This window comes from Molossus molossus, unplaced genomic scaffold (genome assembly GCF_014108415.1).
Source record: "Molossus molossus isolate mMolMol1 unplaced genomic scaffold, mMolMol1.p scaffold_m16_p_17, whole genome shotgun sequence".
NCBI lineage: Eukaryota > Metazoa > Chordata > Mammalia > Chiroptera > Molossidae > Molossus > Molossus molossus.
In genome coordinates this window covers 42,273,241-42,292,934 of record NW_023425352.1, presented here as the reverse complement: position 1 = coordinate 42,292,934, position 19,694 = coordinate 42,273,241, and the positions used below count along the sequence as shown (strand labels likewise).

General features: G+C 45.8%; 1 protein-coding gene across 1 annotated transcript in view; it reads left to right on the top strand.

Moving 5' to 3' along the window:
• The first annotated feature begins 278 nt into the window (after positions 1 to 278).
• CCDC6 (coiled-coil domain containing 6) overlaps positions 279 to 19,694 on the top strand; it is a 106,613-nt gene continuing 87,197 nt past the window's right edge. The window contains exon 1 of the mRNA XM_036265033.1: positions 279 to 817. Within this exon, the coding sequence (XP_036120926.1) occupies positions 512 to 817 (306 nt within the window). The 5' untranslated portion in view covers positions 279 to 511. The remainder of the gene's footprint in view (positions 818 to 19,694) is intronic.

Genomic DNA, 19,694 nt, shown 5'->3' with positions numbered 1-19,694 from the left:
ATTGGGTTTCCTTTCCCAGGGGCGGACGCGAGCCCGGAAGAGGCAGGGCTGCCTGGGGCTTAAATCGGGGCTCGGAGGCCCGCCCTCGAAACACGTGCGGCCGGCGAGCAGCTGGTGCGGAGGCTGGCCTCGCTCTCCTGCAGTGGCCGCGCCCGCGCGTCCCTAGCCCCCGGCGGACGCCAGGAGCCGGGCCGTGACGGCGGCGGGCTAGCCCCGGAGCTTTCGGCTCGCTGTGCGAAGCGGCCTAGCGAGCGCGCCAGGCCGGCCGGAGCGAGCCTCAGTGCAATACTGCCCGAGCCCGGGCGGGGTCTCTGTTCTCTGGCAGAGGAGGTCCCTTGGCAGCGGGAAGCTCCCTCTCTTTCTCTCGCCGCCGCTCCGAGTCTGCGCCCTGGTGCCAGGCGCCCAGCTCGGCGCTCCCCTGTGCTCGCCCCGCGCCCACTCACTCGCAGCCCAGCCTTCGCCGCCGCCGCCGCTTCCCTGCTCCTCCTACTTCCCCCAGCCCGCCGCGGCCATGGCGGACAGCGCCAGCGAGAGCGACACGGACGGGGCGGGGGGCAACAGCGGCAGCTTGGCCGCCATGCAGTCGTCCTGCTCGTCGACCTCGGGCGGCGGCGGCGGAGGCGGCGGGGGAGGTGGCGGCGGTGGGAAGTCGGGGGGCATTGTCATCTCGCCGTTCCGCCTGGAGGAGCTCACCAACCGCCTGGCCTCGCTGCAGCAGGAGAACAAGGTGCTGAAGATCGAGCTGGAAACCTACAAACTCAAGTGCAAGGCGCTGCAGGAGGAGAACCGCGACCTGCGCAAAGCCAGCGTGACCATCGTGAGTCCCCTCCCCGGGGGGCGCGCCGCAGCGCCGACCTCCGCTCGCCCCGGGAGAGGCTGTACCAGGACCCGGCAGCCCCCGGTCTCCCCGAGGTTCCCGGGGTCCCGCAGCGAACACACATTCTGTCGAGACCTGCCGGCCTCTGGAGGGTGGGGGAGAGGGAGGTGTCCCTTCGGGACCACGCGGGTCTATCTCCCCCGGTGCGGGAGAAGGCTGCTGGGACAACCCGCTCACGTTCCCTTTTCACCTCTGGGAGGAGGCCCCTCCTGGGCAGAGCTGGAGGCTGGCGGCGTGGCTGGGGGGCGGGGTGGGACTTTTTCAGTCCTAGTGTGCCTGAGGGGTGCGTCCAGAATCTGGGGAGTCCTACGCTAGGGGAGAGGGAGGAAGCTGGGGCCTGTTTAGGGGGCCTGGCTTGGGGTGCGGGGGGGAGGCAGCTGGGCTGGGCACTTCGCTGGCATCTGGACGGCGCTAGCTGGATCGCCCGGGGAGGGGGCGGGAGAGAGTGGCCGGGAATCCGGGAAGTGGAGTTTTCTGGCCAGGATCGAGAGAGAAGGGCGGGTACCGGAGCTGATGCTCCTACCTCCGTTGGAAGTCCTTTCCTTGGTGGAGAAGGTGGGGGTGGGGGATAGCGGAGGCAGTGTACAGCAGGGTGAATGCTGCATCTTACACGGTCCGGGCAGAGTGAAGGGTATGAAGCCTGGACAGACTGAAACCAGCGTGAAATGTAGCGACTCCTTGCTGGGCCAGATGTACAAACGTGTGTTTGTTTCATTGGTGGTGAAGTGTCTGGGGGTATTTTGCCTTTTAGTCCAGACACTTGACGGGAGAACAGGCTGTTCTGTTAACACCTGGCCCATGGAGGCTCCCCCCGAAGAGGGTAAGGTTAGGTGTGTAGATCTCTCTCCTAGGTAGCAGGCGTGTAGAAAGTCCACTATAGCTGTGATGAGGCGAAACATAACTGGACAAAGTACACCGACTCCTCTCACCTAACATCCCTGACAGCTAGCCACATCATTAACATACAGAATCCCCATACAGACAACGCTATTCAGATCAAAACAGCTTCCCAGCCAGGAGCAGAGACGGAAACGATAACAAATCAAGGGAATAAATTGGCGTAGCTGCTGCACATTAGCGGATCATAGTGAACCTTCAGATGGAGAAAGATATGAATTTGAGGATGGATCAAAGATCACACTCTGGAAATGAAGTGCGGCTAGGTTAGGATGCCCCTGTGCCCAGAAAGTCCTAAGTGGAGGAGCGAATGTATCTGTGTGAGTAGGTGTGTGTGCTCCCCCAATTGCTAGCTCATACATGGGAACTGGATGGCCTTCCGAATTTGCTTAGAAAGAAGGTTTCCACCACAGTTTCAGTGTGATTGGCAGCCTGAATAGAAATTGATTGTAGAAGGACACTCAAATCCAGTCCTTGTGTGTGGAATTGGAACTGTGAAGTTGTTGAAGTGCCCCTTTGCTAGGAAGGAGGAAAAATTTCCAAAGGCAGCCACTTCCAAGCCTCCTCTGTAGCTTTCTTGTCCAAGAGAGATGTCTCTGCTGCGTGAGGGTTTGGGAAGAGAGGGAAGTTGGTGGAGGCAGTTTATTTAAGGTTTGAGTTAGTAAATAAGAGGGTTAGTCCCTTGGAGAATGTGAACCACGGAAAGCAGTAAAACTTACATGAAACAGAATCTCTAGCCTCTTGCATACAGTGAGCAGTTCAGGCTGTTTTTGTTTGTTTGGGAGGGAGAATATGGGTGGAGATACTATGAAAGGGTTATCTGTTTGACACTTGACCATATTATAAGTAGGTCTATAAATTGTACACAAACACGTTGGTTTTGCAAGGACAAACATGTTCATTCCTGGTGTATAAGAGCAGAGGCCTTTTGAACCCTTGGCTTGAAGAGTGTGTGAGGTGGTGGCTTTATTTCTTAGCACTTACCCTCAACTAAAACTGACATCCAACCAAATGTACTTTGTGAAATGTTCTGTGGCCTTATGAATAACGTTTTAAAAATTGTTTTTAGATGACAGCTTACAAGTACCAGAAGCTTCTCAATTCCTCCTTAATCTCTGATGAATATATTCAGGGAGACAATAAAAGTGCTTGTGGTTTACCTGGTTCTCTAGTACTTGGCAGGTGTTACTAAGGCAAATGCAGAGAAGAGGTTCCTTTAAGCTTTTGAAAGGTTTTTTAACTGAACTAGGATCCAGAATGTGTGACTACATGAAATGGGTTTGTAGCTGTAAGGAGTTCCTTGAACAACACTGTTGTTGTTTTGTCAAGGTTAAACTGTACAACCTCTGACCACTCTAACTTAAACACAGCCCTTGCTAGTAAGCTGCCTAGGAAGTTTGTGACAAGACCTAGATAATCAATCAAGTGAAAACCTTGCTAGATTTTTCACTATTTTAGTTAATTTGAAGTGAAGATGGAACCATAATCCTATTACTTGCCTCCCTGGTTCTTATTAGTTCCTCTAGTAATAATATTAATTATCATGTTCATGAGCACAAAAGATGATTATAGATGTCTTTTCTTTTCCCTGAACATGATCAGGAAGGTACATTGCTAATCAGCTACACTCTGAAGAAGAGAGAGGAGTGCCCCCCCCCCCCCGGCCCTTTTTAACAGACTATTTTTTAGAGCAGTTGGGGTTTCCAGCAAAATTGATTGGAAGATACAGAGATTCCCCATGTACTCCCTGCCCTTCCTCCCTTCCCCTGTTATCAACATCCTGCAACCAAAGGGGTACATTGTTATAACCAGTGATCCAACATTGACTTATCATAATCGCTCAGAGTCCATAGTTTATATTAGGGTTCACTCTTGGTGTTTGGACAGACGTATAAATGACATGTATCCAGAGTAGATACAGTGCCCTAAAAATCCTCTGTGCTCTCTCTGCCTTTCCATCCTACCCTAACCCCTGGCAACTACTGATCTTTTTATTGTCTCCTTAGTTTTCCCTTTCCAGAATGTCATAGGCATGTAAGTTTCCTTCATGTCTTTTTTATGGCTTGATAGCTCATTTCTTTTTAGCACTGAATAATATTCCATTATCTGGATGTACTACAGTTTACCCGTTTACCTACTGAAGGACTTGGCTGCTTTCAAGTTTTGGCAGTTATGAATAAGGCTTCAATAAACATCTGTGTGTTGGTTTTTGTGTGGACAGGAGATTTCAGCTCATTTGGGCAAATAGCCAGGAGCACAGTTACTGGATTGTATGTAAGGGTACTTTTAATTTTGTTAAGAAACTGCCAAACTGTCTTTCTAAAGTGGCTGTACTATTTTGTATTTCCAACAGCAATGAGAGTTCCTGTTGCTCCACATCCTCGCCAGCATTTGATGTTGTCAGTGTTGTGGATTTTGACTATTCTAATAGTTGTGCAGTGGTATCTCATCGTTGTGCCCTCTTTTTAAGACAGTCCAAAGGCCAGTAGAAACTCGTAACTAATGGTCATTTCTTTCTCTTTTGTATATAAGTGCTTATTCATTTAGTACAGAACTGGTTTCATGGACATGTCTTCTCAGCATTTAGAGGTAAACGTCATCGGGGAAGAATCAGATGTTACGAGGCCCTTTATCCATGTCTACAAGTGCATCTGGAACTTAGAGCTTGCCCCTTGTGTTTTATTTGGTAATTAGAAGTGGGATGGAATGTTTTGAGTGATTCTCTAATTTCTCCCAGTAAGTTGACAGTGGAACCAGGCTGCTGGTTATAGATCATAATTATAGATCATAATTTCTTCTTTGGAGTGGAGCAAATACACAAAAAACAAATGCTCGGTCATCCTGTAGAGTAGTTTGTAGATGTTAGGCTAGATCTATCTGGCTTGCACTGTGGGTGAAACTTGGAGGCTATCTAATTAAATGTAGGGGGAGATGTCCAGGAGTGGTGGTCTCTGAGGCATTTGTGGGCAGTAATTGAATGGCTTCAAAGTTCTGGACTAATTGCTGGTATTCTCAAAGTATACGAGGGCCTCACACCTGGCAGGGCTAGTTCTCCAAAGTGTGGTTTTCTAGTTCAGACCTTTAGAGTGTGTGTGTGTGTGTGTGTGTGTGTGTATGTAAGTAAAAGTCTGTTATAGAAATCACTACTTGTATTTAAGTATCTTTCTAACCATGAAATTAGTCCTTCATTATAGAAGTTGACGGAAATAAAAGAAATACAAAGATATTTAGAAGATAAAGTAGAAAAACCTGGCTATTTTGAACATTGACAGTGTAATGGTTTCATTAACCAATAAAAGCCACCATGTAGTTAATGTTGTGGATTTTGGATTATTGACTCTGGAACCCTAATACACCATTTTTCATTTTTAAGACTTCATTTTGGCAGATTCTCTGAAGATAGGAGATCAACACTGCCCTTGTAAAGGGGTATCATTGTGTGCCTTTAGTTTGAAAAATATCTTAGATTTTTATAGAAACACCCAGCTTTAGCCCTGGCCGATTTGGCTCAGCGGTTAGAGCGTCGGCCTGCGGTCCGGAGAGACCCGGGTTCAGTTCCCGCTAAGGGCATGTACCTCGGTTGCAGTTTGTCCCCAGCCCTGGTTGGTTGTGCGGGTGGCAGCCACTTGATGTGTCCCTTCACGTCGATGTTTTTCTCTCTCTCTCTCTCTCTCTCTCTGTACCTCTTTCTCCCTCCCACTCTACCTGAATGGAAAATGGAAAAATGTCCTCGGGTGAGGATGATTAAAAAAAAATAATAAGAAGAAACACCCAGCTTTAGACACAACTTTGAGAAAAGTATGAACTCAGTTAGGTCTAATTGTACACCAGTTCAGTCTTTCTAAAGAGACTATGCTTAGATTTCGTCTGCAGTTAAAGTTCTTCACATTTCTAGGTTTCTTCTGTGTTTCAAACAATCTATTTGTATTTGATTGAAATAATAAAACCTTAGAGGAGATTGTCTCAGTCTTTTACCATGTTCTTATTTATTTTGCTGGGTATATGGAATAGTTAAGAGAATCACCAGTGTCTAATTTGTGGTGACTCTTGTTCAAGACCAGAGAGACTGGTCTAAAGCAAAAATCTGAAGCAGGCATTGCTCACTTTACAATGTTCAGTGACTCTCTGCTGCCCTGTGATCCAAGTAAACATTCCAGTGGTGAACCAGACTGTATGATCTGACCCTTCTTGCTTCACAGACACACCACTCACATTGGAATCTCCTGCTGGGCTTAACTGCTAGTTCCTGGAATTTTAGCAGGTTTTCTGGCTCCTCTAGGATGTACCTCGTGACCTTAACTGTTCTTTCCTACTTCTCCCACCTTGGAAATCCAAGTAGACTGTGCTGCCCCCTCCTCCAAGTGTGCACTGGTACTGTCTGTTTGCCAGCCACTCACTGGGTTTTGTGCCCATTCATGTCCCACAGGACCCATCTATCACCCCCAGACCCCCATCACATAGGTTTCGCCCAGTATTTGTGTAAATTTGGGGGAGGGGGCAGAATTTGTCTTGTTCACTCCCATTCCTCAGTGCCTGGTGTGGTAGAGTATTTGGGTTGGCTCCAGAGGCATTGGGTGATGAGGTATATTTGTTCTTTTTTACTGGGGTGAGAGTACTGATACTGTCTTGACCTATGCTCAGAGAGTCACTCCCTTGTATGTGCCCTCAACAACAGCAAGCAAACACCATCTTCTCCATAGTTGGTTGAACAGACTGGATGGATGAATGGATACACTGTATACTTTGGGGGACCACTGTAATCAGTGTGTGCCCCAAGCTCCTGCCTTCTAACCATGTGCGATGTTGTAAGCTACCTTGTAGCATATACCTAGACTTTCCTGATACATTTCACTTTTGAAAGGGGACAGTGTCTTTGGGTTCACCTTTCCAAGGGCTTTTGAGTAAGGGTTTAAGGGAAGAAGTGGCCCTGTTGGAAGTGTTCAGATGTGCCACTTCAGTTTTGCTGATGGTGACAATCACTCCAGGCATTTCTTACGACTTTCTTTAATGTTGAAATGCTCCACAGCCACCTCTGGGATACAACTATGGACTGGGATGGGGGATGTATCAGTGCAAGTACCGGAAACTCCAATGTATCAGTGCAAATACCTGAAACTCCAATTGGGGGATGTCCACCTGTAGCCTGTAGAGTGGAGTTTGGGAAGTTGCTGTAACATCACACACAGTGTACTAGTGGTTCTTTTTTTTTTTTTCCTCTTCCTTAAATCATGCCTTGCAGAGCTAATTGCATTTACACCTAGAAATGCTATCTGAGCTTTTAAACTGTAGCCGGGAGGAGCCACGGAGTAACAGTCATCTTCCTTGTTCCCTCCCGTACTCGATCCCTGAGTGGGTAAGGTGTTGCATTATTGTTTTCAATCACAATGCAGTTTCGTTTAGATAGACTGCATCATTGTCGAAGCCGCGGAAGTGAATGTTCACAGGTTCAGTGTATTCCTGCTTGGGTGGTGATTGAACTTTTCTTGACAGAAACTAATGCTCTGAAAAATATTTCTGATCATCAGGATCTTGGAGTGGCCTTAACTTGCAGGCTCTTCCTACTTGCCCAAGGCTATCAAATTTTCTTATCTTTTAGGGTTAGACTTTTACCCTACTGTCCACACCTGCAAATCGCAAACTTACTTTGTATCCTCTTTAGGGAGAAGGATGCTAAAACAAGGGTAATAGTTTGATTGATGGTTATTTAGGTTTAATTCGCCCCCTTCCTTATTATTGGCCATTGGAGCTGATGCGTGGGCAGTAGATGAGTAATTAACATTATAATACTCACATGGTTAATGCTGGGAAATTTTCTGTGATTTTTTTTTTTTTTTTGGTTCCCTCTCCCTTTGCCCCTTCATTAAGGCACAAAATGGTATGTGACAAATACAGCCTGAAATAGGCAGGATTCAACCTACAAGTACTCATGAAGGGCTGACTGTGTGCCAGATACTCTGAAATATTCAGAAGGAATGTAAGGGCTTCTTCAGCAGCCTACCAAGGATTGCACTTGACTTTCATTCCGCTTGGCCCTGGCTGGTTGCTGTCGGGAATTCAGAGTGGGGGGAACAGGCCTTTTTTCTCCAGCGTTTTCTAGCCCAAAGAGTCAAGAAGTACAGAGATAACCAACATATAAGTGGAAGCAAGAAAGGAAGTTCAGGCATGCTCCTGTAGGGGTGCCCAGGGAGGGCTCTGTTACCTTCACCTTTGGAAATGAAGTTCATTCATCTGTGTTGTGAATTCCTTTAAGGAAAACAATGTATCATATTCACTCAGTTTAATTAGCTTGTAGTTTATTTTGTAAGGCAGAGATGGGGAGAGCTGTTGCTCAATTTGTCAAGGTGGCAGGGGAGGTTTTTGTTTGTTTTTAATTTTCTTTTTTATGTGGTGATGATTGAACAGAAATGCCATTGATGCTTTAATGTCCTGATGTACATCTGCCTGTAGATTGAAATTATCTAGGTGGTTTTTCCTCTATTTCTGGTACTCTCTGGGCCCAACCCACTTTCCTTTCACGGAGTATTGTTAAATGGACCTAAATTTTCTTAAATCTTCAGTCTGAAATCTGTGAAAGGAAAGACTTCTTATGTTAAAAATAGAGATACTAGTTTATGGGCAAATTCAAATGCCAGTGTTTTTTTTGTTTGTTTTTTGTTCTTGTTGTTGTTTTTTAATTGGTGTTGATTGACAGGATAATCTTCCAGGCATCTGTTCCAGATCAAATCAGCCTTGGGTGCCAGGTGGGTGTCCCGAGTGATCTGGTTAATACCCTCGGGGGCATCTCAGGGCACTTGGGATCAAATGAGGCCACTCAGTACTGAGGAGCAGGGTTGGGATATTCAGCCAGACATAGGTTATAATTCACAAAAGTTTTCCATAGAAGGAAAGAGGCGAGTGAAAGAATGACAGCAATGTGGAGTATGGGTGAGCTCAAATAAGTTCCTAGAAACCTTGTACCTGCACGAAACACTTCAGGAGTTGCTCTCGTAAGCGAACCGTCTTTTGTGTTATCAGCTTTTGGAGAATGAATTAGAAGGGCTAAAATAATCTTGAGAAAAAGAATTTATTTGATGTTTAATTCTAGAAAGAGCTTCGTAGCTCATGAAGTTGTTTGCATGTAAATGGTGATTTTTTTTTTTTCTAATTGTGCGAATATACCAACTCGGATAATAACTTTCATTCTATTGAGGTTTTTTTGTTGTTGTTTTTAGGTTCTTCATTGGACAGGCCTTAATTTATCTAATCAAAGACATTTTCTGAGAGTCAAAACATTGTTTCTCCACTTCATTTAGTAGCTCCTGATTATAGAAACACTAAAATTTGAGGGGGAAAAATCGACTAGATGATTTAAATGTCTTGGCTAACCAAAGAGTGCAGTTTTAAGTACATACGCCATAAAGTAGAGGTTTGGACTTATTTAGGTTTAAATCACTACCTGGTGCCATGTGTTTTTGGAAAGTATATTAACTATTTCACGTAATTTTGAAACTTGAATGCCTGTAGCTTATTATTGACAAGTAACCTAGGTCCCAGAGAATAGTATAGTCAGTGACATTTTTGTGTTTGATTTAAACAGTTGTTGTATAATATACACAAAAGTTACCATTTTAACCATTTTTAAGTATACAATTCATTAAGTGTATTCAGTGTTGGGCAACCATCAGCACTATCTGTTTCTAGAACTCATCATCCCAAACAGAACCTCTGTCTAGATTCAGCAATAACTCTTCATTTCCCCTCCCTCCAGCCCCCACTAACAGAGTGATTAAAAACAAAATTTTTGTTTTTGTTTTTAAGGAAGTACTTGCTCTGATCCACTGAAGCAGCTAGCTGCTTTTTAGTGCCCTGATGTTAAAAGTTATGAATTTAACCTAAAGCATTTCAGTTAAAGTGCTTTTGATGTGTTGCTCCAACTTAAATCTTTATTGCTTTTTGGCTATCACACATCTGGTTCTTTGCTGTCTTCAGCAAACATGTACAGCATCCCAGGCCTAGGTTTGGTGCCTTTTCTTCTTTTTCTAATTTGCATTTAGAGGAAGCACCCAGGTGCAGAACCTTGGGAACCAGTAATCCACAGAGGGGGCTTGTCCCTCAGGAAAGAGGAAGGACTTTTGTCCTAACACCGACTACCTGATGGTTGCTTAAAAAAAAACAAAAATGAGTTGTAAGCATTTAATTTCCTTGATAGCATTTTGGATATACCATAATTTAAGAAAGTTTGAAGAAAAGAAAAGCTTGAAGAAATGAATAATGATTCTATTGACCAGCATCTCTCCACTTCCAAATTCTTTTGTGTTGCTATGGTAACAGCCAGTGTTTACCCAGTGCCTACTATGGCATAGGTACTATTGGGAAGGGTTTGCATATATCTTCTTATGTAATCCTCACCACCATCCTGTGTCCTCTGTACTAAGGTTATCCATTAATACAGACTTGTAAATTTAGGCCCAGAGTGGTTATGTAACTTGTAGCTGGAATTTGAACCCAGGTCTGGGCTCAGAGTTTAAGTACAAGGCTACACAGCAGCCTATGGAAGGGTGGGATAGAAATTAATTTCTGAGCAGGTTTTCTTTATTATGTTGTGGTGTTTTTCTCTTAGTTGTTTCTACACTGTTCTGTTCCTTCAGTTAGAATAGTCATGGCTGCCACAGTAAATGCTCAGGATGCAGGCCCCAGGGGGTGTTTTCCAGGGGAGCACACTCCCTGCCTCAGAAAAGAAATAGCTATGGACAGGGTACCTTCAGTGCCCGAGAGCGGCAGCCTGTGTGCTCCGTGCTGGCTCCGCCTCCCTCCAGTGTTGGGCCATGGTCTCTTCTACCCCTGCACCCTGCCCAGTGAGCCCCAGTAGCTTGCCCCCTGGGCTCCCATCTCAGTCTGGAATCAGTCTCTTTGTAGTACTCATGTTATAACCGCTATTTGAAAATAGTCCAACCTGCACAGTAATATTGGATTTATCCAAAACGTGCATTGATCACCTGCTGTATGCCAGACTGCCACATGGAAGAGCTGGGATGAGAGCGCCTAATCAGGAGGCTCTTTCTCTTAGGGGGGGCTTATTAAACTGAAACCTGAAGGATCAGTTGAAGTTAATCTGAGGAAGGTGTGGGTGGGGATCATGGCAGGAGGAGGCCTGCCTCCCTTACTCAGGCAGAACCCGAATGTGGGAAAAGAAATGACACTGAGGAGAGCAGGGACCGGGTGGCAAGGGTGTGGGCTCTATTCTGGGTTCTGTCCTGGGGCTAACTGCAGAGAGGGGGACACGGGACAGGGGAATAGTAGGAGCATTTTGGGATTTTAATAATCTACTCTGGCTGCTTATTGCAGACATTTATTTTATGTTTTCCTTCTACACTATTTGAAGATACTTTGTCATATATCATCTATAAGGTGATCTGTCTCACTCCATGATAATAACTACATATTATAGTCTTACTGTGTACTGGGTAGAGTACTAAACATGTTATATTTAGGGATTCATTTCATTGTTTCAGCAACTCTTAGCTATGTCCATGTCACAGATGAAGAAATGAGGGGTAGGAGTCTCAGCAGCCTCTCAAAGGTCACAGTAAGTGTAGGACAGGGATTTGGATGCAGGCAGGGTTGAGGTACCTTACGCAGTGACTATTACATAAAAAGCCTGCCCTTTGAGGGTTCATTTGCATTTTCCCCACAGTCTTAACCCAGTAGCTGCTCAGTAAAGTTTGAGGAATTTATTTTGGGTGACACTCAGGTTGACTTTTTATAAACTCTTCTAACGGAGTATATCCTACAGTAAAGTGCACAAGCTTTGAATGCACAAGTTTATTGAAAAGTGCTTCATAAATTGACAAATGAATTTAATCCTCACCCCTCTCAAGGTACATATTGTTACCAGCAAGCCCCCCCCCCCCCCCCCCAAGCTGCCTTGTTTGTGTTCATTGATTTGAGAGAGAGAGAAAGAGCAGTTACCCTTGTCATCTGGGTCCTGTAAGGGCACCTCTGCCAAGTCAGCCCATTTCAGACATTCACATTCTGGTTTCTTTTCTTTAGATCAGCATCTGAACAGAAGTGGTACTTGTGTCTCAGCCACTACCCTGATTTCAGTCATTACCCCCCAGCCCCAAGTAAGGTTGTCCCGACTTCTATCGCTATAGATTTCGTTTTGCTTATATTTTACCTTCATAGAAGTGCTTTATAGAATGTATTTTTGTATGTCTAGATTCTTTGATTTGTTGTTCTAGTTCATGCATTTACTAATATTAAACAGTATCCAGGTTGTTTCATGTGGGGGTAATTCTTTTTTATTGCTGCTCAGTATTCCACTGTGTGAGTATCTGGAGCTGTTTTCAGTTTTAGCCTCTGCCTCTGGGTAGCCCCACGCCCTTCCCTCAGTGTTGCTCACTGGCATTGGGACGGTGAGGGAGGTGTGTGGCACAGCAGAGGACCCAGGGCCTGTAGAACATTGGTTCCAGTTAATTGCGTTCTGGCCACCTTACTAGCCAAGTTACATTGCAATCAGAGCCTGTGTATCTCGGTAGACTTACCTGTTAAAACTGTAGTCTTGCCCTGGCTGGGTGGCTCAGTCGTCCTGTACACCGAAAGGTTGCGGGTTTGACTTCCGGTCAGGGCACATACCTGGGTTTCTGGTTCAGTCCCCGGTTAGGCACACATGGCGGCAACTGATAGATGTTTGTCTCTCACATTGATGTTTCTCTCTCCCTCCTCCTCCCTTTCTTTCTCTCTCAAATCAATGAATATATTAACATATTCTCTCTCTCTCTCTCTCTCTCTCTCTCGTCTTTAGGGTTAAAGCCAGTCTTGTTTCTATCCTGTTGGTATGAGGATCAAATGAGACAATACTCATCAGAGTATTTGGGTTGTGAATTATTTCTGTAGAAAATGATATTCAGGATTATTACTAACCAACCCTTTCTATTCTTCAAAATGCATTTTAAAATTAAAACTGCTCTTGATTATCCTACAGGATGATGACACCAATGTAGGGCCTGGGAAGTTGGGAGGGGCGGTGGAGGCAGCAAGCTCCTCGGAGGCCTCAGGCCCGGGGCTCTGCAGCCTGGCTTCTCGGGGCCTGCATTTCTCTGGCACCTGGGAATGCCTGGGAACCCAGCCGATTTCCTGGGGCTTGGTGAGTCAGGACTGAAGCAGCCTGTGTGGCCCTGTAAAAGTAATAGGACAGCAGGAGGTGAACAGGTTTCCTGAAAGATCCATTTTTCCCCCTTGTGGGTCAGTTGCAGGGCTCTTTCTGTTATTTCTTGAAAAAAGAGCCAACATGTGCCTTTTCCCAGTTTTCTGTCTTTAGCACTGTGGGCAGCAGCCCGTCAAAGCCTGCTTCTCTGCCGTGTGACTTTTGACCTTGTTTCATGGGGGTGTGGATTCCAGAGGGTGGACTTTAGTGGCCGAGACACAAGTACCACTTCTGCTCAACTGCTGGTCTAAAGAAAAGAAACCAGAATGTGAATATCTTTGAAATGGGCTGACTTGGCAGGAGTGCCCTTACAGGGCCCAGATGACGAGAGGACAGCCCCAGCTTGTGAGCCATGGGCAGGTCTGTTTGCAGGGGACTCCTCAAGTGACCTCTTTTCTTTATCTCGCCTCTGGATGTCTCTAGTGGTAGAAACGGTAGCCTGGGGAGTTTTTAAAGGTTGAAAGAACCTGCTTTTCACTAGGGGTATGTTGTGATTTTTCTGTCCTGGTGTGAAGGCTTTTGGTATGATGAGAAGGGACAAGGAAGACAGTTTGTGTAATTCAGGGACTCAGCTGGCATTGTAAATAAACAAGTTAAAGTCAACCACCTTGAACCCAGGAATACCCTTAGCTCTTCGCCAGTCATCTGCTCACCAGGGAGGTCTAGCCAAGACTACCAGCAGTCTTTTGTTTCTCTCTGCCTCCCTCCAAGGCTGCATTGAATGCCTTCCCACGAACTCTTTCAGGGGAGGGAGATGAGCACTGATGACTTTAATCCTCATTTGGTTGGTTCTTAACTTGGCCCCGAGCCTTGCAGCACTGGGTCATGGGTACCTGATGGGTGATGTGATCAGGACACTGGAATTCACTTGTTAGCCCACCGATGAAAACCAGCAGGCTCTGCTCTGTTTCCTAAGTCCAGAGTATTCTTTCTCTCATTCTCAAATTCCTGTGTACTTCACTGTTCACCTTGTTTGTTTTTATGCTTTTAATTGTATGTGTTGCAGTTTAGCATTCTACATTAGGCTGTCTGCGTGAATTATTCTTCCTTTCAATTTTATTCATTAACTTTTATCTGTTTTTCCATTCCAGGGTTCTTTGAGAGAACTTGGCATAATGGAGAGAGACTTAGAAACCAGATAGGATCGCCAGATTTAGTAAATAAGAACACAGGATGAGGAGCTGTATTTAAATTTCAGATAAACAATGAATAGTTGTTTAGTATATGTATGTCCCAAATGTTGTATGGAACATACGTACACTAAAAACTATTAATCGTTGCCCTGGCCAGTGTGGCTTGGTTGGTTGGGCGTCATCTTGTGTACTGGAAGGTTGCTGGTTCCAGGTCAGGGCACATGCTTGGGTTTCAGGCTCGATCCCTGGTAGGGGGTGTACAGGAGGCAGCATATCGATGTTCAAGGGTCCACTCTCACATCAATGTTTCTCTCTCTTCCTCTCCTCTCTCTCTCAAAATCAATACAATTAAGGCCCTGGCCGGTTTGGCTTAGCAATTGGAGCATCGGCCTGCGGACCAGAGAATCCCAGGTTCAGTTCCCGCTACGGGCACGTACCAAAAAAAATAAAATAAAATAATATAAAATAAAAATCAATACAATGAAAAATTATTCATTGTTTATCTGAAATGCAAATTTAACTGGGCATCCTGTAATTTATAAATACAAACAAACCTATAGGATTTTTAAACATCTCAGTTTTGCTCCTTCCCAGCTCTGTAATCATCTGGCAATTTCCCTGACCCTTAGGCCACTATGCCCTCTTTTCTATAAAGGGACCATGGCATCTTACCTCGCAGGTGTTGAGGATAAATGATGTGATTTATGAAAGCCCTCAGGATGCATTCATCATATCTCCCTTTTCCCACTTTAGCCAGTGATTCTGGGTTTGCTTCTTGCTCATCTTCTTCCTTTTCTCTTCTTTTTCATGAAACCAACCAAGTGTCCCCTCCTTAGCGTGGCATTTCGGGGTCTTCTTAGGATGTCACCTCCTCTTCTCCCTCAAGCTGCTCCCAGTTTGCTCTCACTGTTTCTGTCTTCCACCACCAGCTTCCTTATTTCTTCCTCCCCGAAGGCCATCTTTGACCATGTGTCTCAGGTGCCTCTCCTGGTTGGCCACAGGCTACCAGCCCTCTTGTTTCGTTTCTCTTTTCCTTCTGAGCCTGAAATGGCACCGGGCGAACAGGGCTTCTTGGTCTCTCAGGCTGCTGGGCCAGGCAATACACATGACCCTCTGGGACCTGGTTTTCTCCTCGTTTCACCGAGAAGGCTGGTTTCGAATCCAGGGACTGCAAACTGGCAGCCGGCATTCGGCCCGCAGGTGGGAGGTTTGGCTTCAGCTTTTTGAAAGACCTTTGAAAGAGAGTCTTAGGAAAGGCCCAGACGCTCGAGTTTGTCTTGGGCATCGCTGGTCCCCGTTGTGTCTCACCTGTGCAGTGTCACGTGCATTTCCTGCTCTGAGGGCGGATGAGCTGGAGACCCCTGGCTGTGCTGCAGATAGGGACTAAGGGAGCCACTGTGCACCGTTCGCTTTAGCTCTGGAAACAAATCCACGGGGCACTGCAACTTTACAGGTGGGGAGTAATGTTACCCTGCCAGGGTCATTCACTGGTAGGTGCTGGGGCCCAGAGCTGGCAGCCTGGCCCTGAAGCCCCGCACTCATAAACACTGTTTTGTATTTCTGTGACCACTTGCAGCTGTGAGGGTCTATGAAATTCCTTGTAGGAGTTCAGAATACAGCAGTATTGTTGGTTTTTAAAACTCATATCTAAGTCCTTACCCTATCATATGGGCAGTTGCTCTGAGTCTTGATTCAAGTCTTGAATCCTTATCATCAGTTTCCCTTCAAAGGAATTGTTCTTCTGTCCCTTAAAGATGTTTCCAAGAGTTTTCTCTTCCTTTGACTTTTCTCTAACTTTTCTAGATGATGAGGTGTCCTTGCTGTTCATTTAACTCAGCAGCTTTTGGACACCTACTGAGTGCCAGCTATGGGCTTAAGATGCCCTTGTAGGAGCAAGGCAGGGTATGAACAATAGCTGGTGCCCCACCCTGGGCTCAGGGCACCCAGAGCCTGAGAAGACCTTGGGCCTGCAGTGAGGGAGCTCAGAGGCTCGTAGGAGAGACAGGTGAGAAAAGCAGTGACCATGGTTGAAGGAAGATGGTAAGTTGACCAGTCAGGATTCACACGGGAAAACGGGGAATTGGCAATCCCAGTGGTGCAGTTGCCGAGAATGCAGCTCATTGGCAGGTGCAGTGAGGCAGCTCAGGGGTCTGAAACAGCAGGACACCACTCCCTGCTCTGGAGGACAAAGGGAGAAGGGGTGTGATCCGAGCCCAGGGGCAGGGGTCACCCAGAGAAAGGTGGAACAATGGTGGGCCTTGAGACCGGAATGCTGCCCAGGGTGGAGAAGAAAGGGGAGAATCACCCTCCTCTTCCCCTCCTCCAGGCTCTTGCCAGTGCCTCTCATTGGCTGAGTCCAGTTGGAACTTAGCTGACGTCTGGGAACTGGGGTGGGGGATGCAGCCTGCAGAGGTCACCCTACCTTACAGAGAAGGGAAGGTCAGTGGAGGGATCTTGAGCCAGACAGACCCAGCCCTGGCTCAGGAAGAAATGCAAACGAAATGACTATGTTTGGCCTGGGCCGTCACTGAACACCTCACAGATGACAGAATGTTGGAGGACGTGCAGGTTTTTATTCCCCAAGAGGATTTGAATGAGGGGCATGCCTGCGAGAAGGAACTGCCTGGACAAAGGCACCGCGGCTGGAAATAGCAGGCTCCTCCTTGAGCAGCACCAGCAGCTCCAAATGGCTGAGTGGATACTTGGGATCTTTCCTGTCCCTCTTTCGCCGGCTTCAGGAGCCTCTTTCACAGAACACTTTCTCACGGTCCATTTGTGGCTTACCTGGATTTTCTCACGGGAAAGCCAGGCGGGGAGCTCTGTACCCTAATATCTTCAGTGCGTCATTTAATAGTGGTAGACGGCTTGGGATGCCTCGCCAGCCCCAGGAAGTTACATTTGGTGCCTGAGTCCCATTGCACCCAGGCTCTCATGAGGATGCTTATGCCTTGTAGGGGAGAAATAGCTGCTCACTTCAGTGACCTAGTGGCCTTGTCTCCTATCCCAGACATTAGGCTCTTGATCATGCTGCTGGAATACGTTTCTCATAGTCCTTTGCTGTGAAATTAGTTTTTATGATGATTGTTTTTAAAAACTTTTTATTATTGAAATTTTCACACATACACAAATGTAGAGTGAGTGGATGTACAAACTACCCAGCTTTACCAATGATCCAACACATGGTTAGTCTTAAAACTGTTTCACCCATAGTTCATTTTGCATCTCTGGTAAGGATTTTACAAGCACCATAACATTATCATAACTTTAAAAAAATAATGATATTTGCCCTAGTCAGTTTGTGTTTGAAAGGTAACCAGCAGAGGCTTTTCTGGAATCAGATAGGTTGTCCTTGCTTCCCTCTGCTCTAAGCCTTTACCCTGTACCCTGAGGCTGCTGGTCCCTGATCTAAATCTCTTCCTCCCCCTAGTGTGCTCACAGCATGCTTTGGGACCTTTTACCTGATGCTCTGTTTCTTGGTATCAGTCCCCCAGGCATCCCAGTCATGCTGGTTCTGCCCCCAGCAAGGTATGCAGACTGGCTTTCCAGCCCCTTCGGTACATAGTGGTATGAGTCTCAGGTTGTGCCTGAGGCAAGACCCTTGGCTTTTACTGTTCGGCCTCAAGGAAAGCTGAAGTGAAGTGAGGAGTCCTTTGCTTTTATTTACTTTTTCATTTAAATTTTTTTTTAATCCTCACCCAAGGACATTTATGCATTTATCTTCAGATAGAGCAGAAGGGAGAGAGGAGGAAAGAGAGAGAGAGAAACATCGATGTGAGAGAGACACATCAACTGGCTGCCACCCGCACGACCCCAACCGGGAGCGGGGACAAACTGCAACTGAGGTATGTGCCCTTAGTGGGAACTGAACCCGGGACTCTCTGGTCCGTGGGCCAACACTCTAACCACTGAGCCAAACTGGCCAGGGCGGCATTGGTTATTTTTGAAGCTATTGCTCTTTGTGGGTATAATTTGACCTCTGGAAATAGCATTTCACCTCTCAGTCTGTGGTTCTGAGACTGCTATCCATCAGAATCACCTGGAGAACTACAAAAGTTGTGATACCTGGGCATTCAGTGTCTGGGGATAGGAGCCAGGAATTAGTATTTGTTTAGAGTCCCAGGTCTTTTTTTTTAAATTTTATTGATTTTTTTTTTTTTAATCTTTACCCGAGGACATTTTTCAATTTTTTTGTTCAGAGAGTGGGAGGGAGAGAGAGGGAGAGGGAGAGAGAAACGTCGACGTGAAAGGGACACATCGAGTGGCTGCCACCTGCACCACCCAACCAGGGCCAGGGACAAACTGCAACTGAGGTACATGCCCTTAGTGGGAATCAAACCCGGGTCTCTCTGGACCACAGGCTGACGCTCTAACTGCCGAGGAAAACCGGCCAGGGCTTTATTGATTTTTTTTTTTAGAGAGAGAGGAAGGGAGAGGGAGAGAGATAGAACCATTGATGAGAGAGAACATCGTTTGGCTGCCTCCTGCATGCCCCCACTGGGGATCTGGCCCACAACTTGGATATGTGCCCTGACCGGAATTGAATTGACGACCTCTTCGTGCATGAATTGATGCTCAACCACTGAGTCACACTGGCCGGGCCTAAGGTCATTTTTAAATTGTTTTGACTCAGCAACAAAGTTTGGGAATCGTCTGTACATTTGTGAGTACATATTATTTTTACCTGAGGCTTGAGAAAAGTGCTGTCTTTTTAAAAATGTTCTTTTTAGGCACCCTGGCTGGTTTGGCTCAGCGGTTAGAGCGTCGGCCTGCGGTCCCGAGCGACCCGGGTTCGGTTTTCGCTAAGGGCACGTACCTCGGTTGCGGTTTGTCCCCGGCCCTGGTTGGGTCGTGCGTGCAGGAGGCAGCTACTCGATGTGTCCCTTTCACATCAATGTTTCTCTCTTTTTCTCTCTTCCTCTCTCTCCTTCCCACTCTATGCAAACAAAACAAAAAAAAGAAAAATGTCCTCGCTTGAGGATAAAAAAATATATATATTCTTTTACTTTTTTTCCATTAGTTATTTTCCCCTGGCTTTATTGAGATATAATTGACAAAACATACATAACAAAATAATTGCCATATAATGTTATATAAGTTTAAGATGTACATGTTGATTTGCTAGATTGTATATATTGCAAAGTTGTTACCACCAGAACATTAGCTAACACCCGTGTCACGACACACACTTACCTAAAGTGTTCTTTTATTTTTTAATTGAATTTTTTGAATAGGAAAAACATCTCATGATATGCTTTCCTCTTCCCTTTTATACAGTTGGTGGTGTAGATGATTCTTCTGTGGTTTTTTCTCTCCCACTTAATTATATGTTGGATTTTTTTTTTCTTAACAGTACATCTATTACTTCCTTATTCTTTTTTACAGTTGCGTAGTAATCCATTGTGTGGCTGTCTCAAACCACTGGCATCTAGTTTGCTTTTAGTGTTTGGTCTCACAAACAATGTTACAGTAACCTTGAACATAGATCATTTCGTATGTGGGTAAGTATATATCTAAGGGGATATTGCATTGGTTAACAATCTCTTAAACCATTTCCTGATATTGGCTCGGTTCTCACCTCAGTCCTGTGAGGTGGCCAGTATTA